The 24,582-nt window shown below is 40.7% G+C and overlaps 1 protein-coding gene across 1 annotated transcript in view; it reads right to left on the reverse strand.

Moving 5' to 3' along the window:
• The window catches only part of KIF6 (kinesin family member 6), a 400,736-nt gene that overhangs the window by 197,754 nt on the left and 178,400 nt on the right, over positions 1-24,582 (reverse strand). Inside the window, exons 11-13 of the mRNA XM_011986642.1 lie at positions 14,331-14,436; positions 13,288-13,438; positions 8,749-8,967 (exon numbers count right to left, since the gene is read on the reverse strand). Of these exons, the coding sequence (XP_011842032.1) occupies positions 8,749-8,967; positions 13,288-13,438; positions 14,331-14,436 (476 nt within the window). The remainder of the gene's footprint in view (positions 1-8,748; positions 8,968-13,287; positions 13,439-14,330; positions 14,437-24,582) is intronic.

Genomic DNA, 24,582 nt, shown 5'->3' on the forward strand with positions numbered 1-24,582 from the left:
GTCTTCTATGATTGTTTGGTTAGGGTTCTCTACCAGGCCTGAGATGAGTGCCCTCTCCCCAGAAATTTTTTACTTATTTTGTTTTTCAGACAAGGCCTCACTTTGTCGCCCAGGCTGGAGTGCAGTGGCATGATCTCAGCACACTGCAACCTCTGCCTCCAGGGCTCAAGTGATCCTCCCACCTCAGCCTCCCAAGTGGCTGGGACTATAGGCATGCACCACCATGCCTTGGCCTCCAAAAGTGCTAGGGTTATGGGCAAGAGCTACCATACCTGGCCCCCAGAAGTGTTTGAAGGTATCCCTCCTATTTGAAGAATTCATTTTCGTGAGTAGGCAATACTCATCCTAGTTTATAGACATAACTGAAAATAAATAGAACCTTTTACCTGGGCGTGGTGGCTTACACCTGTAATCCGAGCCCTTTGGGAAGTCGAGGCAGATGGATCACCTGAGGCCAGGAGTTCGAGACCAGCCTGGCCAAAGTGGCAAAACCCCGTCTCTACTAAAAATACAAAAATTAGCTGGGCATGGTGGTGGGCACCTATAATCCTAGCTACTCAGGAGGCTGAGGCAGGAGAATCCCTTGAACCTGGTAGGCAGAGGTTGAAGTGAGCCGAGATGGTGCCATTGCACTCCAGCCTGGGTGACACAGAGAGACTCCATCTCAATAAATAAATAGATAGATAGATAGATAGATAGATAGATAGATAGATAGATAGATAGATAGAGAGATAGAGAGATAGAGAGATAGATAAATAAAGCCTTTTCCCCCAACCTCAGGGCAAACTGAGAAAAATGGGCATATGATTCCCCCTATAACTAGATGGAAAAATGGAAATGTTGGTCTAGATTCTACCTACTTTCTCTTGGTGACTCTAGAACAACACTCATTTGTATTGTTGAAAATAAACAAACAAGCAAATAACACAATACAAGCAACTCTTTTTCCCTTTCAGATTCATTCCACTTAGCTATCTCTTCCTTTACCCTCTACTCGTCACTGATCTTGGCAGACCTCCCTTCTAGTCATTTCCCTGCTGCCACTGGCTACTTGGATACCAGAGTCATGGGCTTCCTCTATATTTCCATCCCAGCTGTCACCTTGGGGAATTTTAATATCCATGGGGAATAGGTATGCATTTTACCAAGCTTACTTTCTGTCTCTTTGATACCTCTAGTTTGAATCCTCTACAAACTTAGAATCTGTGGTTTTTGTTCTGATTACACCCTTTTCTCCAAAGAGTGTGGAATTGATGACTGAATGGAATACTGTTTTGCAGAAACCCTCAACTATCCAGGCCCTTTTCTTCTGCATTTATTACAGCGAAAGACAGTTCCATCTACCTGTTTATCTCTCCCACAAAATTAAAAACTCTTGAGGTGCTCATAGATGGCGACTTGAAGTTGAAGACCTTAATGGGATCACAAAGACTACTAGATAAAACAAATATTCACACCAGAAAGCAGAGATCTGTGCACTCGCTCACTCTCATGTGTACATTCTCTCTCTCTCTCTCTCTCTCTCTCACTCTGCCCCCCCCTCCCGCCCCACAACCCCTTCTTTGTCAGGTATCATTTGTTCATTTCATCTAATCCATATACCCTTCAAATGGGCAGGGTACAAAGATGCATTTCTCTGATGTAGCACCTGGAATAAACCTTGATAACTGTTTGGTCAGCACTGTGCTCTGCAGAAGTGGCAATTGACAACAGAACTATAGAGAAGTCAATGGTCCATTTACTGGTTGCTTCTTTAATTGCATTTATGAGGAAACACAAAGATGAAAGTGTGGTCAGTTCCAAAAGAGAGGATGACAGGGATCATGGGAGATTCGAAGAGCAGAGGTAGACATTTGTGCCTAAGGCCTGCAGCAAAGCAAGCTGGAGAGAACCTTAGAAACAATGTGATTTTTATTCTATTTCTCTGGTTGCTTTATGAGTGAGTTTTGCCTCTATCAACTTCTCCTGGAGCTTTTCTTTTAAACCTATTAGAGGATTGGGTATATGAAGCCTTTACAAAAAGTAGTTTGTAAGTAGTTTGTAAAGGCTTAATATAGTAGTGTTGGTGTTGAGAGCAACTCTTTGAGCAACAGTAAAACAAACTCAAGGAACTGACTCAAGGTTTGAGGCAGCAACCTAGGGAAGCACCAGATCCCCTGTTCTTCTTGTGTCTATAGCTGCATAATTAGCATCTAAGTGCCAGGAGTACTGAGAAACCTGGGAGAGAGAGAAGCAGAGCCCTCCTTTATGCCATGAAGAACTGCAGTGGGCTCCCTCCACTCTATATCCCTACGTTCCTCTCCTCTTCTTGGTTTCTAATTACTCCCACCCTGGTCTATTACATCTCCTAAACCATTTACTTGCTCTCCAGGCACCTCATTTCCAATATACTCCAAAGAGTTCTTTTAAAAAATACCTCCCCAGAGCACAACTATCACCATAGCCCCTTCCACTTTGGTGGTTCTCTTACAACCAAATGAAAAAAAAAAAAAGTCCCCTGGCTTGGCATTCAAAGATTTCCATAACATGACTCCACTTATTCAATAAAGAAAAGTAAGAAATTAAAACAATATGAAAGCATACAAAGTTAAAAGAAGTTCCCATCTATTCCCTTACTCCCTCTCCCTAAGGCAACCATTCTAGCAATTTCCCACTTATTTTTCTAGCCTTATTTCTTCTGATTTCCTGTACACCTCCAAAGCTCTGGCTAAACAAATACTCCTGTCAACTGTACACGGGTTTCCTTGTGTCCCTGCTCCCAAGACTTTGCTCATATTATTATTTTCTTAACTTTTAATTTTAGTTGTAAATTGACAAATTATCATTGCATACATTTATGAGGTAAAAAGTGATGCCATGATTTATGAATTTAATGTGGAATAATTAAATAACACTAATTAACATATCCATCACTTCAAATACTTATCTTTTTTTGTGTTCAGAATATTTGAAATTTATTCTGTCAGCAATTTTGAAATGTGCATTACTTATTATATTCACCATGCAGTACAATATATCTCAACGTAAAAGATGACATTTCTTCCATCTAGTTGAGGCTTTGTACCCTTTGACCATCATCTCCTCATCCTCTCCTCCCAGGTTTTGGTAAACACCATTCTACTCTCTGCTCCTTTGAGTTCGATTGTTTTAGATTCCATGTATAAGTCAGACCATGTGGTATTGTCTCTCCGTGCCTGGCTTATTTCAATTAGTATAATGTTCCCCAATTCCATCTGTATTGTCACAAATGGCAAAAAGTCTTTCCTTTTAAAGGTTGAATAGTAGTGCATTGTGTGTATGTACCACATTTTCTTTATCCATTCATCTGTTGATGGACATTTAGGTTAATTCCATCACTTGGCTACTGTAAATAATGGTGAAGTGAACATGGGAATGCAGGCATCTCTTTGACGTCTCGATTTCAAATCTGTTGGATACATATTGATTTCAAATCCAGAAGTGGCATGACTGGATCATACAGTAATTCTACTTCTAGTTTTTCTAGGAACCTCCATATAGTTTTTGACAATGGCTGTATTAATTTACATTTCCACCAACAGTGTGCAAGGGTTCCCTTTTCTCCACATCCTCCCTAACACTTGTCATCTTTTGTCTTTTTGATACTAGCTATTCTGACAGGTGTGAGGTGGTATCTTATTGTGGTTTTTAATTTGCATTTCACTAATGATTGGTGATATCGAACATTTTTTCATATATCTGTTCATAAACTGGAAGAATAAATATTGTTAAAATGTCCATGCTACTGAAGTGATCTATAGATTTAATGTATTCCCTATCAGAATTCCAAAATCATTTTTCTTTGCAACAGAAAAAACAAATTCTAAATTTCATATGGAACCACAAAACCCCCTGAATATCCAAAGCTATCATGAGTAAAAAGAACAAAGACCATGGTCCTAACATACAAATAGACTCATCGACTGATGGAACAGAATTGGGAGCTCAGAAATGAACCACACATGTAGACTCAACTGATTTTTGACAAAGATGCCAAGAATACACAATGAGAAAGAGAGAATCTTCAGTAAGTGGTGTTGGGAAAACTATTTATATGCAGAAGAACAAAACTTCTTCTGTATGCTTATCTCACACCATATGCAGAAATCAGCTCAAAATGGACTAAAGAGTTAAACTTATTTGAAACTGAAAAATTACTAGAAGAAAAGATAGGAGAAAAACTACATGACACTGATCTGGGCAATAATTTTTTAGATTTGATCCCCCAAATTGTAGGCAACAAAGGCAAAATCAGACATATGGGGTTACATCAAAATAAAAAGCTTCTGCAGAACAAATTAAACAACAGAGTGCAGAGGCAACCTATGAATTGGGAGAAAATATTGTAAGCCATACATCTGATCAGGGATTAATATCAGAAATAGATAAGATATGTATAAAGAACTCAAATAACTTTATAGAAAGAAAACCAATAATTCAATTTAAAAATGGGTGACTTGGCCGGGCGCAGTGGCTCACGCCTATAATCCCAACACTTTGGGAGGCCGAGGCAGGTGGATCATGAGGTCAGGAGATTGAGACTATTCTGGATAACATGGCGAAACCCCATCTCTACTAAAAAATACAAAAAATTAGCCGGGTGTGGTGGCAGGCGCCTGTAAGTCCCAGCTACTCAGGAGGCTGAGGCAGGAGAATAGCGTGAACCTGGGAGATGGAGCTTGCAGTGAGCTGAGATCGTGCCACTGCACCCCAGCCTGGGCAACCAAGCGAGACTCTGTCTCAAAAAAAAAAAAAAAAAAGGGTAACCTGATAGACATTTCTCTTAAGAAGACATACAAATGTTCACATTATTCTTTAAGACTAAATGTTATGAAATGTTCTTTCTTCTACCCACCTTTGAATGTCCAAATTCTGCCCATCTTTTGAGATTTAACTTTCATGTCACCTGCTCTGTAATGCTTTTCTCAATCTACTTATTAAATCCTCTCCTACTCCTTTGAATTCACACAGTGTTTCTTCCAATTCCTGCTTAGAGGACTTGATATTTCAGTCTCTGCTCTTGGGTAGAAAGCCAGCCTCCACTGTTTAAATGTAAGCTCCCCAAAGCAGAGCCCCATTCTCAGTTCACCATGGCATTGCCTACAACGTGCACCCTGGGCCTTTCTATGCACACAGCAGGGACTCAACAAATTCTCATGGAGTAGGAGATAAGGGTCTGGAGCCTCCAGGCTACAGCTTTGGCTTTCATTTCACCTTTTAGAATGCCAATGGCATCATCTGGGATGAGTGGGTTCTGTTGGCATCTCAAAGAGTTAAAGGAGGTGGTGAGTCATCAGGGCTCTCAGAACACTGACTGGTTCCAGGTGACTATTTAGAACAGGCAGTCAGAAAACTAAAACAGAAAGAAATTTTTAAAAAACGCCAACCCTTAAACTCCTATTTTAAAGCGAACAATACAACTCTGCAAACTATGGAGCCGAACAATCCCTCTCATTATTTCAATGAAACCAAAACAGACATTTAAACTCCAAAACAACAACAAAAAGCCCCAGAGCCCCTAACCTTCCTTGGCCGTGTCAGGCTGCTTGCGCAATGACTGCAGGGCTCTCTAGGGACCCATGAATTTCTAATTTGAAGGGGGTTATTTTCAGCATAAAGCGGTAAAGTGGAGGTGAATGGGAGATGGGAGAGGGTTGTCAAAGGGGAGACAGTTTCACAACAGTTTCAGAGATGGTCAGATTTACTTACTTTCTGCATTAGAGGCAGCCCTGGGGACAGTTAATAGAAACCGTTAACACTGACATAAGGCAGAAATACTTTCAAAACAACATACTTATTAATTTTTTATATTTGGTTTAGTTTATACAAGCTTCTTATATATAAAACAATGGAATAATAAAGACTGATCAGCTCCTAGAATCTTAAATATTGTAATGAACTATCCCATTACCTGTTGCTTTGCCGCCTTGATTCATCCACAACCACTTTCATCCTATGTGTAGTTTTGCCAAAATAAAAAAAAAAAATCCCCAATCAATCCCTCCTCCAAATGGTGAGATCATTATCATTCCATTTGTAAGCCTACCTCTGTTTAAAGTTATTGGTAGAACTATATCCAAAGACAGCGAAAACAACTCAAAAACCCTTTCAAATAGAAGGCTCTTCTCCAAAACTTTAACCTCATTTGTATTAGGACTTTACAAAAAATTTCCATTCTTTTTTCAGTGATTTTCTATTCGAGTAAACTTTATTCATTCTCCAAACAAAACTCTAGTCTGTCTCAATAGCAGTATCAAGGGAGGAAAAGAGTTACTGAAAGTCTTGACTATAATTATAAGGAAGGAGAGTGATTATAAGATGCTGTGGGGAAGAAGAATTATGAGAAGGGAGATGGTGTGGGCAAGAAGACATAGAAATAGAAAAGGCCTGGCACACAACAAGGGGCTGGGCAGTGATATCTGAGACCATTTATGCGTGGGTACAATAGTGTGTGTCTTTGGAAAAGGCCAGTAAACAGAGGTCCCCTTCTATCATAAGCCATGAGGTTCTAACATGAGTACCTATTTTATTTCAGCAGAGATGCCAGTCCCATGCTCTCTATAACCAACAATGTCAATTGGGGAAATTGTGGGGCCAGGGAAGGCACTCACTGTTCCTTGTCTCCATGAAAAGCCTCACCAGCCACCCAGGCACCTGGGGGCCAATCCTCACCCTTTACCCCCAACATCCAATCTGCCACGAGTCCCTGTCCACTCGACCTCATAAACGCTTCTGATGCCCCTGCCTCTCTCTTATCATCTCTGTCCTTCGGCCTGGACAGCTGCCATAGCCTCCTAACTGGTCATGCAGTCTTAGCGTCCTCTGCAGTCCTTTCTGCCCATGTCAATCAGCCTGTTTTCCCAGCCTTTCACTCCCCAGATCCTAACCACACCTGGCTTTTGTACTTCCTAAAATGCTCCTTTCCACCACAACGGCCTGGAAAGCTATCCGTGCCATTGATTCTCTCTGCTTGCAATATTCCTTCTAGCCACATTTCTACCTTCACCCCACTTTTGGGATTTTTCTGGTCTTAACTGGAGGTTGGGTTCCTGGTATGTGCTTTCTCAGTAACACAGATGTGTATTTCTGTAATCGGTTGTTCAGTGGCTCTCTTCCCTGTCAATCTGTACATACTGAGGTCAGAGGTTGTATTTGTCCATGTATGTTTTCCTCTGTAATATGGAATAAAACAAGAACTTATAGGATAAAGATTAAATGAGTTAATCCAGTAAGAGAACTTAGAATAGTACCTGATGTATATAAGGACTCTGTAAGCTGTGGCCATAATAATACTAATTAGCACTATGCCTAAAACGAAGGATGTGCTCTATAAATGTTTGTTGAATGAAAGAGGAATGAATAAATGAATAAATCATTGAATTCAGCAATCCAGATGGCCCCCTTTTCCCAACCAGCAAAGATGTATAGAAAACTATCACAGGGAGGAATTATGGATCTTCATTGTCTACTGCCATCATGATAAACGGTAAAAACAGCATGCTTGGTGTCCTGGGTTTTCTAGTTCATTCTATTGTGTTGCTGAAAAAATATTCAAAGCAAGGAGATATGGAATTAAGAGATAAAGATTTGTAATGTTACAAAATATATTTCTATGCTTCTCAATCTTGTCTTAACTAAAATATGTGCTTCTTAGTGAGCACCATACTGCTTAATTATTCCCAGGCTGAATCCTTCAGAAAACCATGTGTGTCAGGTAGTCCATTCCAACACATGTTTATCCAAAAAATTTCAACTTATGTTGCCAAAAAGGGAAGGGCTTTACCCATTTGTTCTAGGACATTCCATAGGTCTGGTTCCTCAATGTCTTTAAGGGAAAGGCATCAGTCACCTGAGTGCACATCATGCTCTGCTGGCCTAATAGAAACATACGCGAATGAACTTGGGCTCCCAGCACAGTCACTGTCTCCTGCTCCCAGCAGGACACTGACACACCTTTCAAAAGCTGGAAACAGGAAAGGTGCCTCTGAGTTGGCCCAACCCTGCCAAATGCTATTATCTGACAAAGTTTTATTAATTTATTGTCACTTAAGGATGTGGTAATATTATTATTATCATTATTATTTTTGAGACAGAGCCTCACTCTGTCGCCCAGGCAGGAGTGCAGTGGCCTGATCTCGGCTCACTGCAACCTCCACTTCCTGAGTTCACGCCATTCTCCTGCCTCAGCCTCCTGAATAGCTGGGACTACAGGCACACGCCACCATGCCTGGTTAATTTTTGTATTTTTTAGTAGAGATGGGGTTTCACCATATTGGCCAGGCTGGTGTTGAACTTCAGACCTCGTGATCTGCCTGCCTTGGCCTCCCAAAATGTTGGGATTACAGGTGTGAGTCACCGTGACCAGCCCGGTAATACTTTTAGATAGTTTTCCTGCAGATAGTTCATCTGAATTTAGAAATAAACACTGATTGTCATCATATCAGCAATATCGGATCTTATTTGTTCCCTTTCTCTAAAGTTAACTTTTTTACGGTTACCCTGAACCCATCTATTCTACCACTGAATTCTGTGAAAATTCTTACTTGGTTCTTCTCGGTTCAGTCATCAGTTTGGGAAACTGGTATTTAATTTAAGACAATTGATAGTTATAAAAAATAACTCTAACAGATAAATTGTGTGAGCCTTTGTCCCGATACATTTAAAACTAAAGGGTACTACATCAAAATCCATTACAGACAATGAGAAATATTGGAAATTTAGTCAACTGACCTGTTTTCTTGTGGAGCAAACTGGATCTGTTCCCCAAAATGCTGAAGTCCTGGGTCTGTGAGGGAGCTGAGGATAGTCGCATCCTTTGACCTTCTTCTGGGTTTCCCGGGGGGAAGGGTGGGCTCTGGGAGTGTCTGAATTCACGTCTATCCATACCAGCCAAGTGGAGGGCCTCCTGAGCTTTCTTCTTTTCTTTTTTTAACATGTTGACCAGGATATCTGAAACTTGACTTAAGGATTGAATGACTGATGCTAGCTTATAGTAATCAAAACACAAATGTCCTAAGTGTCATTAATGTTCCTAACATTTGCTATTTATCATGTGGTAAAGACTGACTGAAGGAAGGCTTCAACTTCCTGAAGCCCCATATATAGGTATGGACAATTTAGGGGACATTCTTTCAATATAGCACCATTATATGAAAAATTAGCAAACCCAAGGTCTTTAAAATGTTCTGAGTGTAAACCAGGTACGTCTTCACAATCTCATGAAAGCACTTACAAAAAGTCAAATGAAGGCTGAATAGTAGTAGACAGTAGGCTATGTATACATCTTCAAGGCTGAATAGTAGTAGACAATAGGCTATATATACATCTTCCCAGATAAAAGATGAATTTATTTACATAGCCTATGTATACGTATCAGCCCCCTGGTTGAGCACGCACCTGCTCAGGAGGCAGCAGAAGAGCTGAAGGGGAGAATGGCGAAACCCACCCAGCTGGCAGGTCAGCCGTCTTCATCCTGGTGGCCAGTGCAGTGACAAAGATGCAGCCAGAGTGCCCCAAGCTCAACACCTGCTTATGTAGAGTACATTTAGATGGGGGCTTTTTAAGCCACTAATGTTTGGTCTCAAATGGAACTGAAAAGCAGCAAATTATTAGCATAGACATATCATTTTAAAATGCACCTTTTGTGGGCCATTGAGATATACCAGGACCATTGATGATAAAGGATAAAACCACTCCCCTCTACCCCACTTCACTGTTCATTCTGGGTTCAAGATGCCTAGAACTCTAAGAGATTTTTGTCCAATCCACTAAATGGAAAGACTATAACCCCTATTGAGAATCTCAGAGCTCTAACTGCATATGGGGTAAGATGAATTCAATGCCTTTGCATCGCTAGAGAAGACTCATTAAAATGGGAGTCTAAATGTGGTCTGGTGTGGGAGAGAGAGAGCACTGCTACTTAGAAAGCGGGAGAGGTACCCAGATGATATTTATTCTTGGACAAGCAGCATGAAGTCATATGACCTTCACCTTCCTCCTCAGCTTTAACTCCCAGTTGGTGATTTCTGGAAGCATAATCAGTTTTGCTCTCTCTGATGTGGCTTCCATTCCTTGCCCCAAAACAACAGGTACTTACCAAAAATGCTCACAGCTTCTTAGTGTCTAAGAATTAACACGACAGAGAAGAACAGGGCTCTGCCCCAACACACTGCTCCTCTTTGTATGGAACTGATTACCAATGTCATCACATACTTCCATTGGTTCACACACTGTGATGGCAATATCCACTGACTCACTCATTCAGTGATATTTGTTGGAGCTTGAGCTATAGATGCCAGGCCCTGTTCTAGGCATCGGTATAGAGCAATGACAAGGCAGACTAGTTTCTTGCTCTCATGAGGCAGACATCCTACTGGGGAAAGAGGTCTCACACATGCACGCATGCACACGCACACACACACACAATATCAGAATGCCAGATACCTAATGTGAAGAAGGTCAAGGGTGACTGGGCAGCTGCTCTATATTGGGTGCTACAAAAGGCCTAAGAGTGACCTTTAAGGTGAGATCTGAGCCATAAGAAGAACCAGCCAGAGGAAGAACATCTATGCAGAGGAGATGCTGAAATCCCTAAAGAGAAACAGGCCCAGCAGTGGCTCCCAATGCTGCAGTCCTGTGATCCCACATCCTACAATGCACAGGACAGCTCCCGAGATGAAGAATTATCCAGCCACAAATGTTGATAGTGCCAAGGCTGAGGAACCTTGCGTTAGAAGAACAACAAGAAAGTAACTGTGACTGAAACCTAGCACACGTGGGACGAGGCATGAGAAATGAGGTCCGTGGGGGAGGGGATGGGGTGGGCAGGGCAAGATCCCCCAGGCCCTTGTGAACCAGCGCGAGGAGTTTGGTTTCATTCTTAGTATCATAGGAAGCCCCTTGAAGATTTGAATCAGAATTATGATGCGTTCTGACGCACATTTCATAAAGATCACAATACGAATCTATCTTCTGTGCTGCTTTCCTTCTTCTCACCTTTCCCCTGTCTTCTTGTCCTCCCCATTCCCATTTATGGGAATGGCCTTTGTGCCAAGCACTTTGCTGGGTCATGAATCCCCCTGTCATCTATTTTGTGAAGGGGTGTGTGAACTTTATTCAAGCTGAGGATGTCACTGACAGGACAACATTTTCACTCTCTTTCCAAGAAGATCTGATGTTGTTCGCAGTCATTTGGGGTACATTACTGTCTTTCATAAACTCAATTGTAAACACTTTATTTCCTGGAAGCCATATCTTTCCCATTTGTTGTGTCACAGTCTTAGCCTTCTGCATTCTACAAAGAAAGATATGAAAACATCCACCAACCCGACTCTGAGTAACGATGAGATTTCAGGAGGCTTTCTTGGTTGTTGGTCTTTGATAAGCACAGCTTTGAGAGGATTAAATCTTAGCTGCTATTCTTCCTTCTTCTGAGCTTACTCATTGTCTTCATAGTCATAACTCCAATTACATCACACTCTGCAGTGCTCAAAGCATTTATGGGCTTTTCTCAGCAGGTCTTATGGTCCTGCTCCTGAAGAGTAGAAAGCAACGTCACTGAGTAGGTACAGAGCTAATAAATGAAGAGCTAGGATTTCAATCCAGGTATGAATTGAAGTACAGTATTCTTTCCACTCTGACTCCCATACACCATCATTTTGAATAAGAGTCTCAGATGGAGGGAGCCCTGTTTGAATTGCTGACAGTCAGTAAGGAAGCTAGGGTAGCCTCACATGAACGGCAATGCCTGGATTCACCGCAGTGAAGGAGGGGAGGTGATGGATATCTCTCTTTCACTCTCTTTTTAAAACAAACATATAGGAACAAGCTTGGACTGTTCTCTCTCTGTCATACCTCATTTCATCCCTCCTATATGCACAGATATTCATAAGCCCAGAAGGGGATTAAGAAGTTGGTAGGAGTATTTAAAGGAGAAGATCCTAGACTAGGATCAAGGCCAGGAAAAGAAACAGAGCTCATACTGGGGCTGGGGCCAGGACTGAGGTCCAGGCTGAGACCATGCCTGGAGATGGATGGTGTAAGAGGAAGGAAAAGGAATGCGAGGGTGACAACACCGTGGGCAGCACTGACGGACGAAGGCTTGTGTGTGCGTGCCGGGGGGATTCTCAGCTGAACCCTGGCCAGCTAAAACTCACTTGAATCTGACACACAGGGTCTGCTAATACTCAAGTAAAATTAAAGACCAAAGTTAATCAGGCAACCTACCTACCTCCCATTTAGTTTGTTCTTACCTCTTTATTACTGGGTTTTCTTTATGTAGACTATTTTCAAGCATTTTGCATAAATAGCTGAAGCTAAAGTATCTTTTAGTAATTTTTAAAAATGAACAAAAATATCTGTTTATAAAGAACTGACCGAAAGGATTTCTTGTGCATGTTTAAATTCTGCAAACGTAATGAAAATGTCAAATCTTTTTACAAGAAGCTTGAAAGATAAAATGAGAAACAATACTGAAGAAATAGCTGGGAGGCCCGGGGTCCACCCAGCCCCACAGGGCTCCTTAGAAGTAACCACTTTGTCTACAACTGGAGGCAGCACATGCTCCCATGGGCTACTACCACTTTCAGCACCCAAGATACACTGCCTCCTGGAGCCAGTAAGAATTCTATCTTATTTGGTACTGATCAGTTTAGCTAAAAAAAAGAATTCTATCTTGAACACTCATCTATACTCACTTCCAAATTTGGGAACATTTGTAAGTGGAACTCAAAGCAGTAGATCTGGCTTTTAAATAAAAAGTTACATTTAAATCAATCTCTGCTCTTCATAAGCTAAATACCATTTGTCATTTTTCAGCCATCATTTGAGTTTCACCCACGCACCAGCCACAAATTCTGGGCCATGGTGAGGCTGTGGTCAGCCTGGTGTCCGGTCAGCTTGCTAAAGATAACCAGCTAACTTACTGGCTCAGGACTAAAACAAAAAGAACACAACAGAGGAGCCAAAAATATATATTTTTAAAAATTAATGTTAAAAGATGGTGTAAAAAGGCTCATACTTTGAAATAAACTGAAATGTTCCCTGCAAGAGTAACTATGTCAGGATAAAAACAAACACATCTTTATCTTTTATAGAAACTCTTTTTCACTAGTTGCAATACTTTGAAGGGACCTTTGACTTCTCAATGGAAAGAAGCAATGTGAAATGGAAGCTGGGTAGGGAGCTCAGCCACGTGGCTCAGGAAAGACAGCTGTTTACCCCTTTCAAACCAGGAGAGAGGAAGTTTCTTCATCACTTCAGAAAGGATACTGATTTCATTATCTCTCTGTTTTAGAATATCTCGTAGCTTTCTATATTCTTCCTCTTTTAATGCTTCTTGACAGTCTTGGTCTTTGCTTTCAGAGGAGACTGTATTGGAGACTGTATTGTTTCCAAAGATCTTCTTGTCATTCAATAGTTTCTGCAAGATAAAATAAGAGCTTAGTATCCATATCTCTAGTCTGAATTTCTTTTGTTTCTTTGACTCTTTTTCCTTTAACAATTCCCTGCACACATCAGGCATGTGTGACCTGCACGACGCAGGTGTGTTGTCTTTGCGATGCAGTTGCTTTTTTGTCTTGGCATGTTTTCTCCCTTCTACCTGCCTTCTTTCCCTCTTCCTTCCTCATCCCCCTCTCCCCTATCTTATCTCTTCTTCCCTAAATTGGGAAATGCCTGCTCAACATTATCTCCTCTTGGACTCCTTTCCCTTTCTCTATACATCATTCCACTTAATTCACACTTTTATTCTAGTCCTTATCATGCATTATGATTATTCTTCACAACATCTGTCATCTCCATGACTTGCTTATTAAACTTTGCCTTATCTATACCTGGCCCTTAGTAACTCACAGCAAATGTTTATTATCTTAATGAAGTATGAAAAATACAAGCAAGCTAAAAGTAAAAGTGATTATATTCCCAGCTCCTCATCACGAAAATTAAAACCTAAGGCAGAGAAGAACTGAAATATCATGGGTATATCAAATTGCTGAAAAAATGCAGAACGCAATTCTCTTGACATAGCTTGAAAAGAATTTTTTTTAAAAAAAATATGGAACTTACTCTATGTAGAAGGTAGATATTCCTGGCAAAAGAATTAGAAGTCCATGTCCTGAGTTTATTTATTGGCAAGTAAGATACCATCTCTGAAGAAACTCAGTGATAGCCATACTATTGGTTCAAAGGTTATACCATTTTCTGGACATGCAATGCTGGATCCTAACCTTCCAAGAACTGGTCAACTAGAAAAGCTTTTGTGCAGCTTGAACATGGCTGAAAATGGCTTCTATTGGGGAAACATTGAAGTTTACCTTTAAATGATGAAAACAGTGATGAACTTTACGCATATCTGCGCCAACCTCTAATCTACTCTCTGGATCCTGGTCTTCCAAAAAGGATGTTATTAGTTTTTCCAGCCTAAAAATACATAATGTATGAGAAGCAACTGTGAGCTAGAAGTTTTAGAAATTCTAATGGCAGTATCTAGTTGGTTAACATTTAAAGTACAGGATATTGTTCCTACCTCTTTACAGAAGTACAGATTTGACTATACAAATTAAGGGAAAAGAAACATTGACAAAGTGAAATTTGTAGTGAAGCAATTATTTGACTAATTTCCAGTGAATTTTCTTATAAAGCTTTCAATACAGAAATCATTTAACTTCTACGGCCCATCCATTCTAGCCACTCTGAATTTCTATGCCCCTGTGCCTGGCTGCTGCATTGCTAGAAAAAGTAACGAGAATGTGTTTTAAATTAATTTCACTAAAAACTCATGCAACTCAGCCTCAGCTGGCACCTCAGTGATGCCCCACTATCTTTTTAATCATTCCAGGTGATCTTCTGCTCTTCACAGTGCCTATTCCAAATCTTTGTACAGCCCCCACGCCTACCACTACTCTCACTCTCTGTCAATAAAGTCAGTTCTCACCAGATGGAGAAACATACAGACTCCTTTGTTTCCTCGGCCTTCGCCTCGGAGTATTTCTGCCTCACTGCTCAGGCCCTCTTCCTGCTTTTACAGATTCTGGATGATATTCTTCCTCTTTCTCAAGGCCAGTCTCTCCCCTGGGCTCTCTCTCTGCTTCTTCCAGGGCTTATCTTGTTAATTACCTCTTTTCCCTTAATCATCTCTTCATCTCCTCTCTATACCAACTCTTTCCTCTCTGCTTACAATCATCTTGTTTTTCCTATCCTAAAACAAAACAAAATAGAAAACAAAACACCTCCCTTTGGAGAGGCCATCCAACCACTCTATTCTGAAGTCCTAGTTTGGCCGGGTACAGTGGCTCACACTTGTAATCCCAGCACTTTGGGAGGCCTAGGTGGGCGATTACTTGAGGTCAGGAGTTCAAGACCAGCCTGGTCAACAGGGTGAAACCCTGTATCTTCTAAAAACACAAAAACTAGCCAGGCAAAGTGGTGCGTGCCTGTAATCCCATCTACTTAGGAGGCTGAGGCAGGAGAATCACTTGAACCCTGGAGGCAGCGGTTGCAGTGAGCCGAGACCGTGCCACTGCACTCCAGCCTGGGCAAAAGAACAAGACCCTGATTCAAAAAAAAAAAAAAAAAAAAAAAAAAAGTCCTAGTCTATTCATAGCACCGTGTGCCCATGTAGCATTCTAGTACTTTGTATCAGAGGGAAATTCTTGGCTCTTATTTATCTTTGTGCTTCCAGTCCCCCACATTAGGTTCTCAACACAAATATGTTCACGTTACTGAATTCACTGCCGTGGACATGGTTCCCCTCTATATTGAGATGGAACTCTTAATAAGGAAGGTGTAAGGATGACAATCAGTATCTATGATGTTTGGTATCATAATACAGCAGCAGCATATCTTTCTAGGACTATTATGAAAATATTTGCATACTTTCAGCATCTTTTAAAACTGTATATACACATTTCCCTTCTGCTGTTACTATCAGCCCACTCAGATAAAATGTAATGATTTGTATCATAGAGCAGCCTTGGATTTCATTTTTACCTCTTGTAATCTGTGACATGTGACAGCTATATATTTACAAGCATGAGACAATTTATACTGTTACTTTTAAGGAGTTTCTTTAGGTGAAGAGATACTTGTCATTTGCACTATTTGCTGATTGACACTGTGTTTCCTTTTGGATTAGAGCTTCAAACCACCAGATATACAGAGAGATTTATACCTGATACATTTTTTTAAAAATCATGTAAAATATTATGAAAATACATACTTATGAACAAAATTCCAAACAATACAGATGTGAATAAATTAAAAAGTAAAAACTCCTCCCACTCCCCTGCCACCATTCCCCACAACTTTTTTTTTTTTTTAATTTTGATACCTTGGGAAATCCACTGTTAACAGTTGAAATATATTATTCTTATTCTTAATGAAGCAGATACCTATATCTATATATTCATTTATACTTTTTTTGTTTTTACAAAAATGAGATCACATTTTGAATAATGTTTTACAGCATTATATTTCTAAAGAATTTATGGCAGATGAGCTTCCCCATCAGGGCATATGCAGTAGAGGTATTTCATTTCTAATGGCTATGTAATATTCCATACTATGGATTCCTCTCTTGATGGACACTGAGGTGACATACTCATACAGTTGCTACGTTCCTCTGTAACCCATGATGAGGCCTTGATCTACAATTCTGACTTAATGAGGCTTAAAAAATAGTAATGTTTAGCTACTTGTATTTTCCCTGAATACATAGCAGAAATTTTGAAATTTCAAAATTCACTGTGGGTTCTAGAATATACACTCATTCTCTGGAGTGAAAGCACTTTGTAATTTCCAGTGTCCATAAAATTTCTAGCAGACAATATTAAGTTGGAAGTAATGGTTAAGCAGTTCTTTCTTCTTGCTTTTTCTTTAGAAAACAACTTCCGTATAGTTTAATCACAAGTATACATTCTAGGAAACTTTCTCTGAAGGAAGGCTGAAGTGGACTCCTAGCTCAGAAGAAAACCTCATAAGATACAAGCCTGCTGATGAGCTGGACCACTCGTAGATTGCTCACGTGCACTGGGCTTTGGCTATTCCATCAAGATTCCTGTCCCACACAGCAACAGTGTAGGATAATACAAGGAGGATCAGGGACATAATCCAAAGAAATAGGCAAGAACTTCTGCCTAAGTAAAAGGATGGATCCCCTTACTCTTTCTGAGACTCGATTAGTCTAGTACATAACTAAGAATGAAGATCAGCCTTTTGACATACTGTTTTGCTTTCAGCACTTGAGAACACAGAGATAAGAAACATGCCTGGTCTTTCCGTCATACGTTTGATTTACTGTTGGGTTTATTTTCTTATCAAGCAAGGACTTGGTCTAATAATTAAAATGCAGAAAAATGCTTAATTCAGATGTTTTTGTTGTACTCTTCTAGTAGTTGAGAGTGAACAAATGACCCAAAATTCCCCACATTTTCCTATCTACCAAAATAGTTTCCAAGTTTATACCTAGTCTCTGCTCCCTCTGAGGGGTCTCCCAGCTGCCAGAACTCTGTGAACAGCGGAAAACTGTTTACAGAAAAGGCTCACTAAGGAGGTCAAGTGAGTACAATCAAGTCTTTTTTAGGACAAGCCCAAGTCAACAAGAACTTTCCTTATTCTCTACTTACACTAGAAGAAAGAAGAAAAAATAATCCTAAGGGAAAGAGAAAAGAAATGCACACCATTCAGTAACAAGAAATACTGTAATAATTTAAGTGTGTCTGGACACACAACCTCGCTGATGGTAGGTGATGGTTTGATGTTTGGTGACTATACAGATCTCAGCCAAACTGACTGCTAATGAAATACCTCTGACAGCCTGTGTCCTGGTTCAGCGACTCCATCATATTACAAATTTTGATACCTGGCTACATAATCAGAACTGACCACATTTCCTAATATGTGCTTTACCCTCTTGAGGCCACTGCACTCCCCTCTCAGCTCTTCATATTCCTTGCAAAAAAAAAAAAAAAAAAAAAAAGCTCTCTCTGTAGCCATATTTCCATAAAAACTTAGGTCTAATAGTATGAATAAAAACACAAAGCAAGCTTCTCATCATTAATGACAGCCAACACTGAGCATGCACTAAATGCTGGACACTCTTCTGTGCTATTTGCATATATCATTTCCTTAATTTTTACCACAACACTATATGATAACTACTATTATTATCCCCATGTCATAGGTGAGGAAACTGAAGCACAGACATATTACATGGCTTGTCCAAGGTCACACAGCAAGCAAACAGGTAAAATCCAAGTTTTGAAGCACAATACTTACCATACTATAACAAAGTTACTCAATGTATTTGAATACCATATTGAGTGATGTATTTCTAAAAGGGAGAACCCACACCTGCAAGCATTCATTGAGGAGGCAAATAGGTGGACAAAGAAGCGGGAAATAACTGAAAAGCAGTTGCTTAGATCTTAGCATGGCCAAGGACCACCATGACTTGTAACAGCAAAACAAGTTGGGAAGGAATCAAAATGTGCCATATCTGAAGATTAGTTAAATTAATTTTGGCATAGCTATGTACATAGTTAAGCAGCAATTTAAGTGCTGGCGAAGTTGTGTACTTATTGACATTAAAAACACTCATACTATATATGGATAGCTTAATGATGAATCCCTCTGCAGGGATTCTGCAAGTACACTGTAACACATATAAGAAGACTGAAGAGACAAAAAGGAAGGAAAGGCAGGAGGGAAGGGAGAGAGGGAGGGAGGGAAGGGAGCAGATCAGCAGTCCTGAAATTTTTGACCAGCTAGCTGTCTTTGGCTCAAGAACATTCATCATCTCCTCGTGAAAAAAGAGACCAGCGACCCAAGCTAACCTCACTCTTCTTCAATATTTTTATGATTATGTTATGTTTAACTGTTTTTTAAAATAAGTTCATCATTTATACATTGAGTCATTGAGTGTGATTAAGATGTTCTCATGATTCTCAAATAATCTTTGTAAAAAAGAAATTGTGAACATGTTCCTGTCAGCAGTAGGTTCTAGAAATGGGCTAGAAACCATATCTCTATGGCACTGGTTGTGGGAAAGTTGGGAGAAAAGAAGAGCGGGATATTAGAAACAAGAGCAAACCTAACCCAGGGCATGGAAACACTGGCTGTTTCCAAATAACTGGGACAGCAATGGGAGGTGTGCCCTGGGAGTGGGAGGGGAGCCTGGTGCTGTAACTGAGGCAAAGATAACAGAAGCATGCAGCAACACAGTGTTATTCTAGATAATTTACTATCAGCGAGGCTCAGGGGATGAAAAGCAATGGGACTGCATCCTCTGATATAAAGCTGGAAATAGTGAGGGGGAAGAAAAATACCCCAGTTGGTGGGGCAGGGCTTCCCTGTGGTAGAACCATGGAAATTGGTATTTCAGAGCTGATGGTTCTTAGCTCAACTGTCTCCTCACTGGTTTGGGGAGAGGATTTGACAGCTCATTCCAGAGAGCTAGAAAGGAGTTCTGATTTACAAAACTAGCTTGTATTAATTATACCAAATACATATAAAAATCTGCCTCACTGCTCTCAATCATTTGCCATTTAAAGATGGCTCCATTGAGGGTGAGTTGTCTCTGACAGGGTTAAACATGGGGATACTGACAAACCAAAGCTACATATTACCTGAGCAAAGACTGGGAAAAGAATGGGAGATAGTGATAAAGATATAAAAGGATATAAAGAATTCTTTTCTATGGCTGAACAATACTCCATTGTGTACATACACCACATTTTCTTCATCCATTCATCTGTTGATGGACACCTAGGCTGATTTCATATCTTGGCTCTTGTGAATAGCACTGCAATAAATATGGGAGTGCAGATATCTCTTCCATATACGATTTTCCTTTCTTTTGGATATATACCCAGTAGTGGGATTGCTGGATCGTACAGCAGTTCTAGTTTTAGTTTTTGGAGGAAACTCCATACTGAAATCCTGTCATTTGCAACAACATATTTAGAAATGGAGGATATTATGTTAAGTGAAATAAGCCAGGCACAGAAAGACAAATGTCACATGTTGTCACTCACACGTGGGAGCTAAATAAAAAATTAACTCATGGAGATAAAGAATAGAATAACAGTTTTCAGAGGCTGGGAAGAGTAATGGGGAGGGAGGGGACAAACAGAGGATGGTTAATGGGTACAAAAATATAATTAGAAGGAATAAGATCCAGTATTCAGTGTCACAATGGGGTGACTACAGTTAACAATAATTTATTATATATTTCAAAATAACTAAAAGAGTGGAATTGGAATGTTCCTAACACAAATAAATGATAAATGCTTGAGGCAATGGATATCCCAATTCCTCTGATTTGATTATTACACATTATATGTTTGTATCAAAATATCACATGTCCCATAAATATGTACAATATGTATCCATAATATTAAAAATTTTAAAGACTTTAGAAAGTATAAAAGGAAACTTGATAACTATTAACTTAAAGGAATATGATAACTAAATGAGAGAATAGCTACACAATAAAAAAATGGATTGTGGTAGCATAAGAAATATGGCAGAATGATTGGTTTCAATGATCTTCGTTTATCAACCCTCTGTGGGTTAAAACTTTCTCATTTGTAAAATGTGTAAAATAATACCATCTTTACACTGTAAGCTTTATGAAATCAGATAATGCAAGGAACAAAGAGAGGATAACGCCTGGCCTATTAAGGCTTTGCTATTCAACTGGACCAACTTTATAGGAACTGGCTGTGAGACTTTTGAAAATATAGAATTTTCGACTCCATCCCAGACCTCCTGAGTCAGAATCTACATTTAACAACATTCCCAGGTGATATGCATACAAACCAATGTTAAGAAGCATTGCAATGAGGCAACTGGTTATTGAATGTTGACACAAGAATACATAAACATGTTTTCAGTTTGGAACACCAAACAAAGATATAACCAGAAATGTTCTGCGAAGGAGGAACTAACATCCCTTGATAGTCAACCATGTCCTGAACACTGCGCTAGTGACTTTACACGTGTTTTCTTATTTAAGTGGAAAAAAAGCCCTTTAGGGACTATCATAGTCTGGTTCTCTTTATACCTGCCTTGTCCCAGTTATTTCATTTTTACATTCATTCAATATCCATTACAAAATGTCAGGTACTTTCACATATATTTTGTTATTCATCTGTACCATAGGCCTATAAATTATTATCACTCTTTCACAGATGGGAATAGGAAAGCTAAGAGAAGTTCAGTAACTTGCATATTGTCACTAAGGTAGGAAATTGAAACACTGAGATTTGAAAACAATTGTTTTGACTCAAGAATCCCCACTCTTTGCATTCATACTACAAAGACTCTCAGTCAATTCAAAAAAGTGTTTTCCACATGCCATAATCTCTGACATACATTTGTATTTTCAATTTAGAATCTTCCTGTGAACTTTTAACCAGGAAAGATGCAAACAACATAGTTAATGAGAATATCAAATAAACATAATGAGATCATCAAATAAAGAGTAAATGGTCTGCCATATTTTTTAAAAAAAGAGTTTTTTTTTTAAATGGTTTTTTTTTAAAAGAGTTTTTTTGAAATGGTAGGGGGCAAAGGATGGGCTTCTTTTTGGGATGTGGTCCTTTAAAAACATACAGTATTGAGATAGCAGGTAATGTACAAAAGGAAAGTTCAGATAACAGTAAATTCATAATTATTATTAACTACATAACTACATAATCCACCAAGGATGTGAAAAGCTGAAGGCTGAGGTTGTGCCAATAGGACTACGACCAAAGGAAACTATACAAAAATTTTTCAGGGTCATTAGTTTCATGTTTGCTTTTTCTGAGATTCTGCTGAAAGAATCAATCCCAATTGACTTAAAAGTAGTCACTTCAAGAGTTTTTCCTTTTACAGTTTCCTGGTCTGTGACAAGTATTATATACATTATATGCTCCTCTAGCCCTAACCAGTGAGTGAAAGACATGGACCCTTACATGCAAGGAATCGAGTTCAATGTCAGCAACTCTGTTGGAATGAGCTCTTTTTAATAACAGTAGGGGGCCAGAAGGTTCACGGTTTTGGTGATGCAGAGGAAATTCCTATAGTTTTCCTTCTATAGTGTAAATTCATCTTAGTAATGCATATTTCCTTCCACCACAAAAGCACAGTCATGTAGTACCTCAAATGTAGAAATGCACAACTTCTTGATACTTTTAGTGATTTGAAATAGCAAATGTGAAACATCAAAATTAAAATCCAGACTGGTTTGCCTTTTTAATGGTGAAGATATGGCCTATTTATAGGCGCATGTACACATCCATGGCCAGGTACTTCTGTTTACAGAATTTCAAAAACTATCCTGAAATAATTTTTAAATAAACTAAGACAACTTTAAAGACACTAAGGCATATTTTACAAGGTCCTTTAAATGCAATGATGAAGCGTTTTGAAAAGTTATACAATTGATTTTGTTTTTGTCAATCCAGATTTCCATATATCCAATTTACTTAAAGGCATATATATCTTATGACTAAACATTTTAACTTCAGTAGGTATAGACGGGCTCAGGAGTCTAGAACAAATGTAAATAAGAGACGAAAATAGATGGCCTGGCTGAGGAGAAGCAGAGGCTGGGCCACAGGCAATGCTGCCCCCAGGGACCTTCAGTGGGATACGAGAAGTATTTGAGACTCTCACCACCAAACTCCCACACTTCTGCAGGAGGCCAAGGACAGCGTGCTTGACCTCAAGCTGGCAGCTGACACCCTATCTGTGTGCCAGAAACCGCAGGTTTACAGCATTACCAATGTATTGGAAGGCATAGGGCTAATGGAGTAAAAAATCCAAGAACAGCATCAGTGGAAAGGCATGGGGTCTGGCTGCAATAGGGCTGGAGATTGCAGACAAGCTGACTGAGCTCAAGGCAGAGATCAAGGAACTGCAGCAGCAGGAGCAAAAATTGGACCAGCACAAGGTGTGGGGGAAGCAGAACATCTGGAACATCATAGCTGCTTGGCCTATGTGACTCATGAGGACATTGGTAGAGGCTTTCCTGGAGACACCCTCCTGCCATACTGGCCATACAGACCCTGTCAGGTACCAGTCTACAGACGCCCATCCCAGAAGTCCCCAGTGGACAACAGTATGAGATTCACCTGAACAGCCTGAGTGGCCCCTTCAAGGCTGGTGAACAAGGAGGTATGGAGCTCACTGCCTGTGGCTGTGCCTATGCCAACACCTTCCAGAGCCCACCTGCTGTCTCTAGCCCTCCATCTCTGCCCGAGCCTTCCCTGTTCCATCTCCAGGAAACTTCACATGCAAGCAGGACCCAGTTGACCACCCCTTACCTCTGACCCTGACAGCTCCAGAGCCCAGTGGTGAGCTGAGCTCACTCTCACTGGACTGGCAGCATGAGACACTCACCCCTTGCAGTCTTCTTCCCTGCTGGATAGCAGCAGCAGCAGCAATGATGCCAATGCATCAGAACCCAACCCCTCTATCTCCTTTGAACCCCTCAAGGCAGACCCTACAGGCATTCTGGAACTCCCTGAACAGTTGTCACTCTTGGATCTCACACGAGAACATATGAGCTCAGAGCGCTGGAGGTGTTGATGTTCTCAGAAGTATTCTCCCTCCTCCTCCATCTTTCTCCATTTGCCAAGACCATGGTTACACCTACAACCTGGATGAGTAAGGGTGTCTGTGACCTCTTGATGTGTGTATTCTCAGCCTCTGACGGACAGGGACATGTCCTGTGTGGCTGGTACATAGACTGTCTGACCTAGAGGCTGCCTGGGGACAACCCCCACCCCATCACTACACAGCCTGAGAGCCACAGACTCCTGACTTCCCCCAGCCGCCCTCACTGCACGGTTCTGGCCACAAATCCCACTCCTGCACCAGCACCTGTACTGTCTTAGAGAGCAGAGGAAAGCTCAGCCCCCTGCACCACGGAGCCAAAGTGTTTGCCTCTCCTTTTCTAGGGCTTTCCCCACCTCATGTCCTCCTGGAGTCCTCCCCAAGCCCAGTTTGTCTGACACCTAGTGGTACAGAACCTAGGACCCACATTCCACCTCCCAGGGCAGCTTGTCCAGCCCAATACCCTGCTCCAGCCATGCCCCTCTCCCTGTACCCAGATGGCAGGGGAACTGGATGCTGGCCAGCATCACCCCAGCCTCTTTTGCTGCCCCCCATCCTCTGGCCTTACGGCTCCTCCCGGACCTCTCGTGTATGCCACTCTACTGGGCCCTCAGCCCTGTGTACCTGTAGTGGGTAGGAGTAGGGGTGGGGGAGAGTGCTAACAGAACGGAACAGAGGTCTCTAGCTAGGACTCTGGGTGGCTCAGTCCCTGAGGACTGGCCTAACCTCTCACTGTCCCATAGCCTCCCACTTATTTCCATTTATTCATTTACCTTTATTTAGAGTCATTTGCAGAGAGTTAGAAAGATTGACAGTAATGAGGACGGGTGCAGGGGCTCATACCTGTAATCCCAGCACTTTGGGAGGCCGAGGCAGGTGGATCATTTGAGGTCAGGAGTTCGAGACCAGCCTGGCCAACATGGTGAAACCCTGTCTCTACTAAAAATACAAAAATTAGCCGGG

The sequence above is a fragment of the Mandrillus leucophaeus genome, unplaced genomic scaffold (genome assembly GCF_000951045.1).
Source record: "Mandrillus leucophaeus isolate KB7577 unplaced genomic scaffold, Mleu.le_1.0 Scaffold3, whole genome shotgun sequence".
Classification (NCBI taxonomy): domain Eukaryota; kingdom Metazoa; phylum Chordata; class Mammalia; order Primates; family Cercopithecidae; genus Mandrillus; species Mandrillus leucophaeus.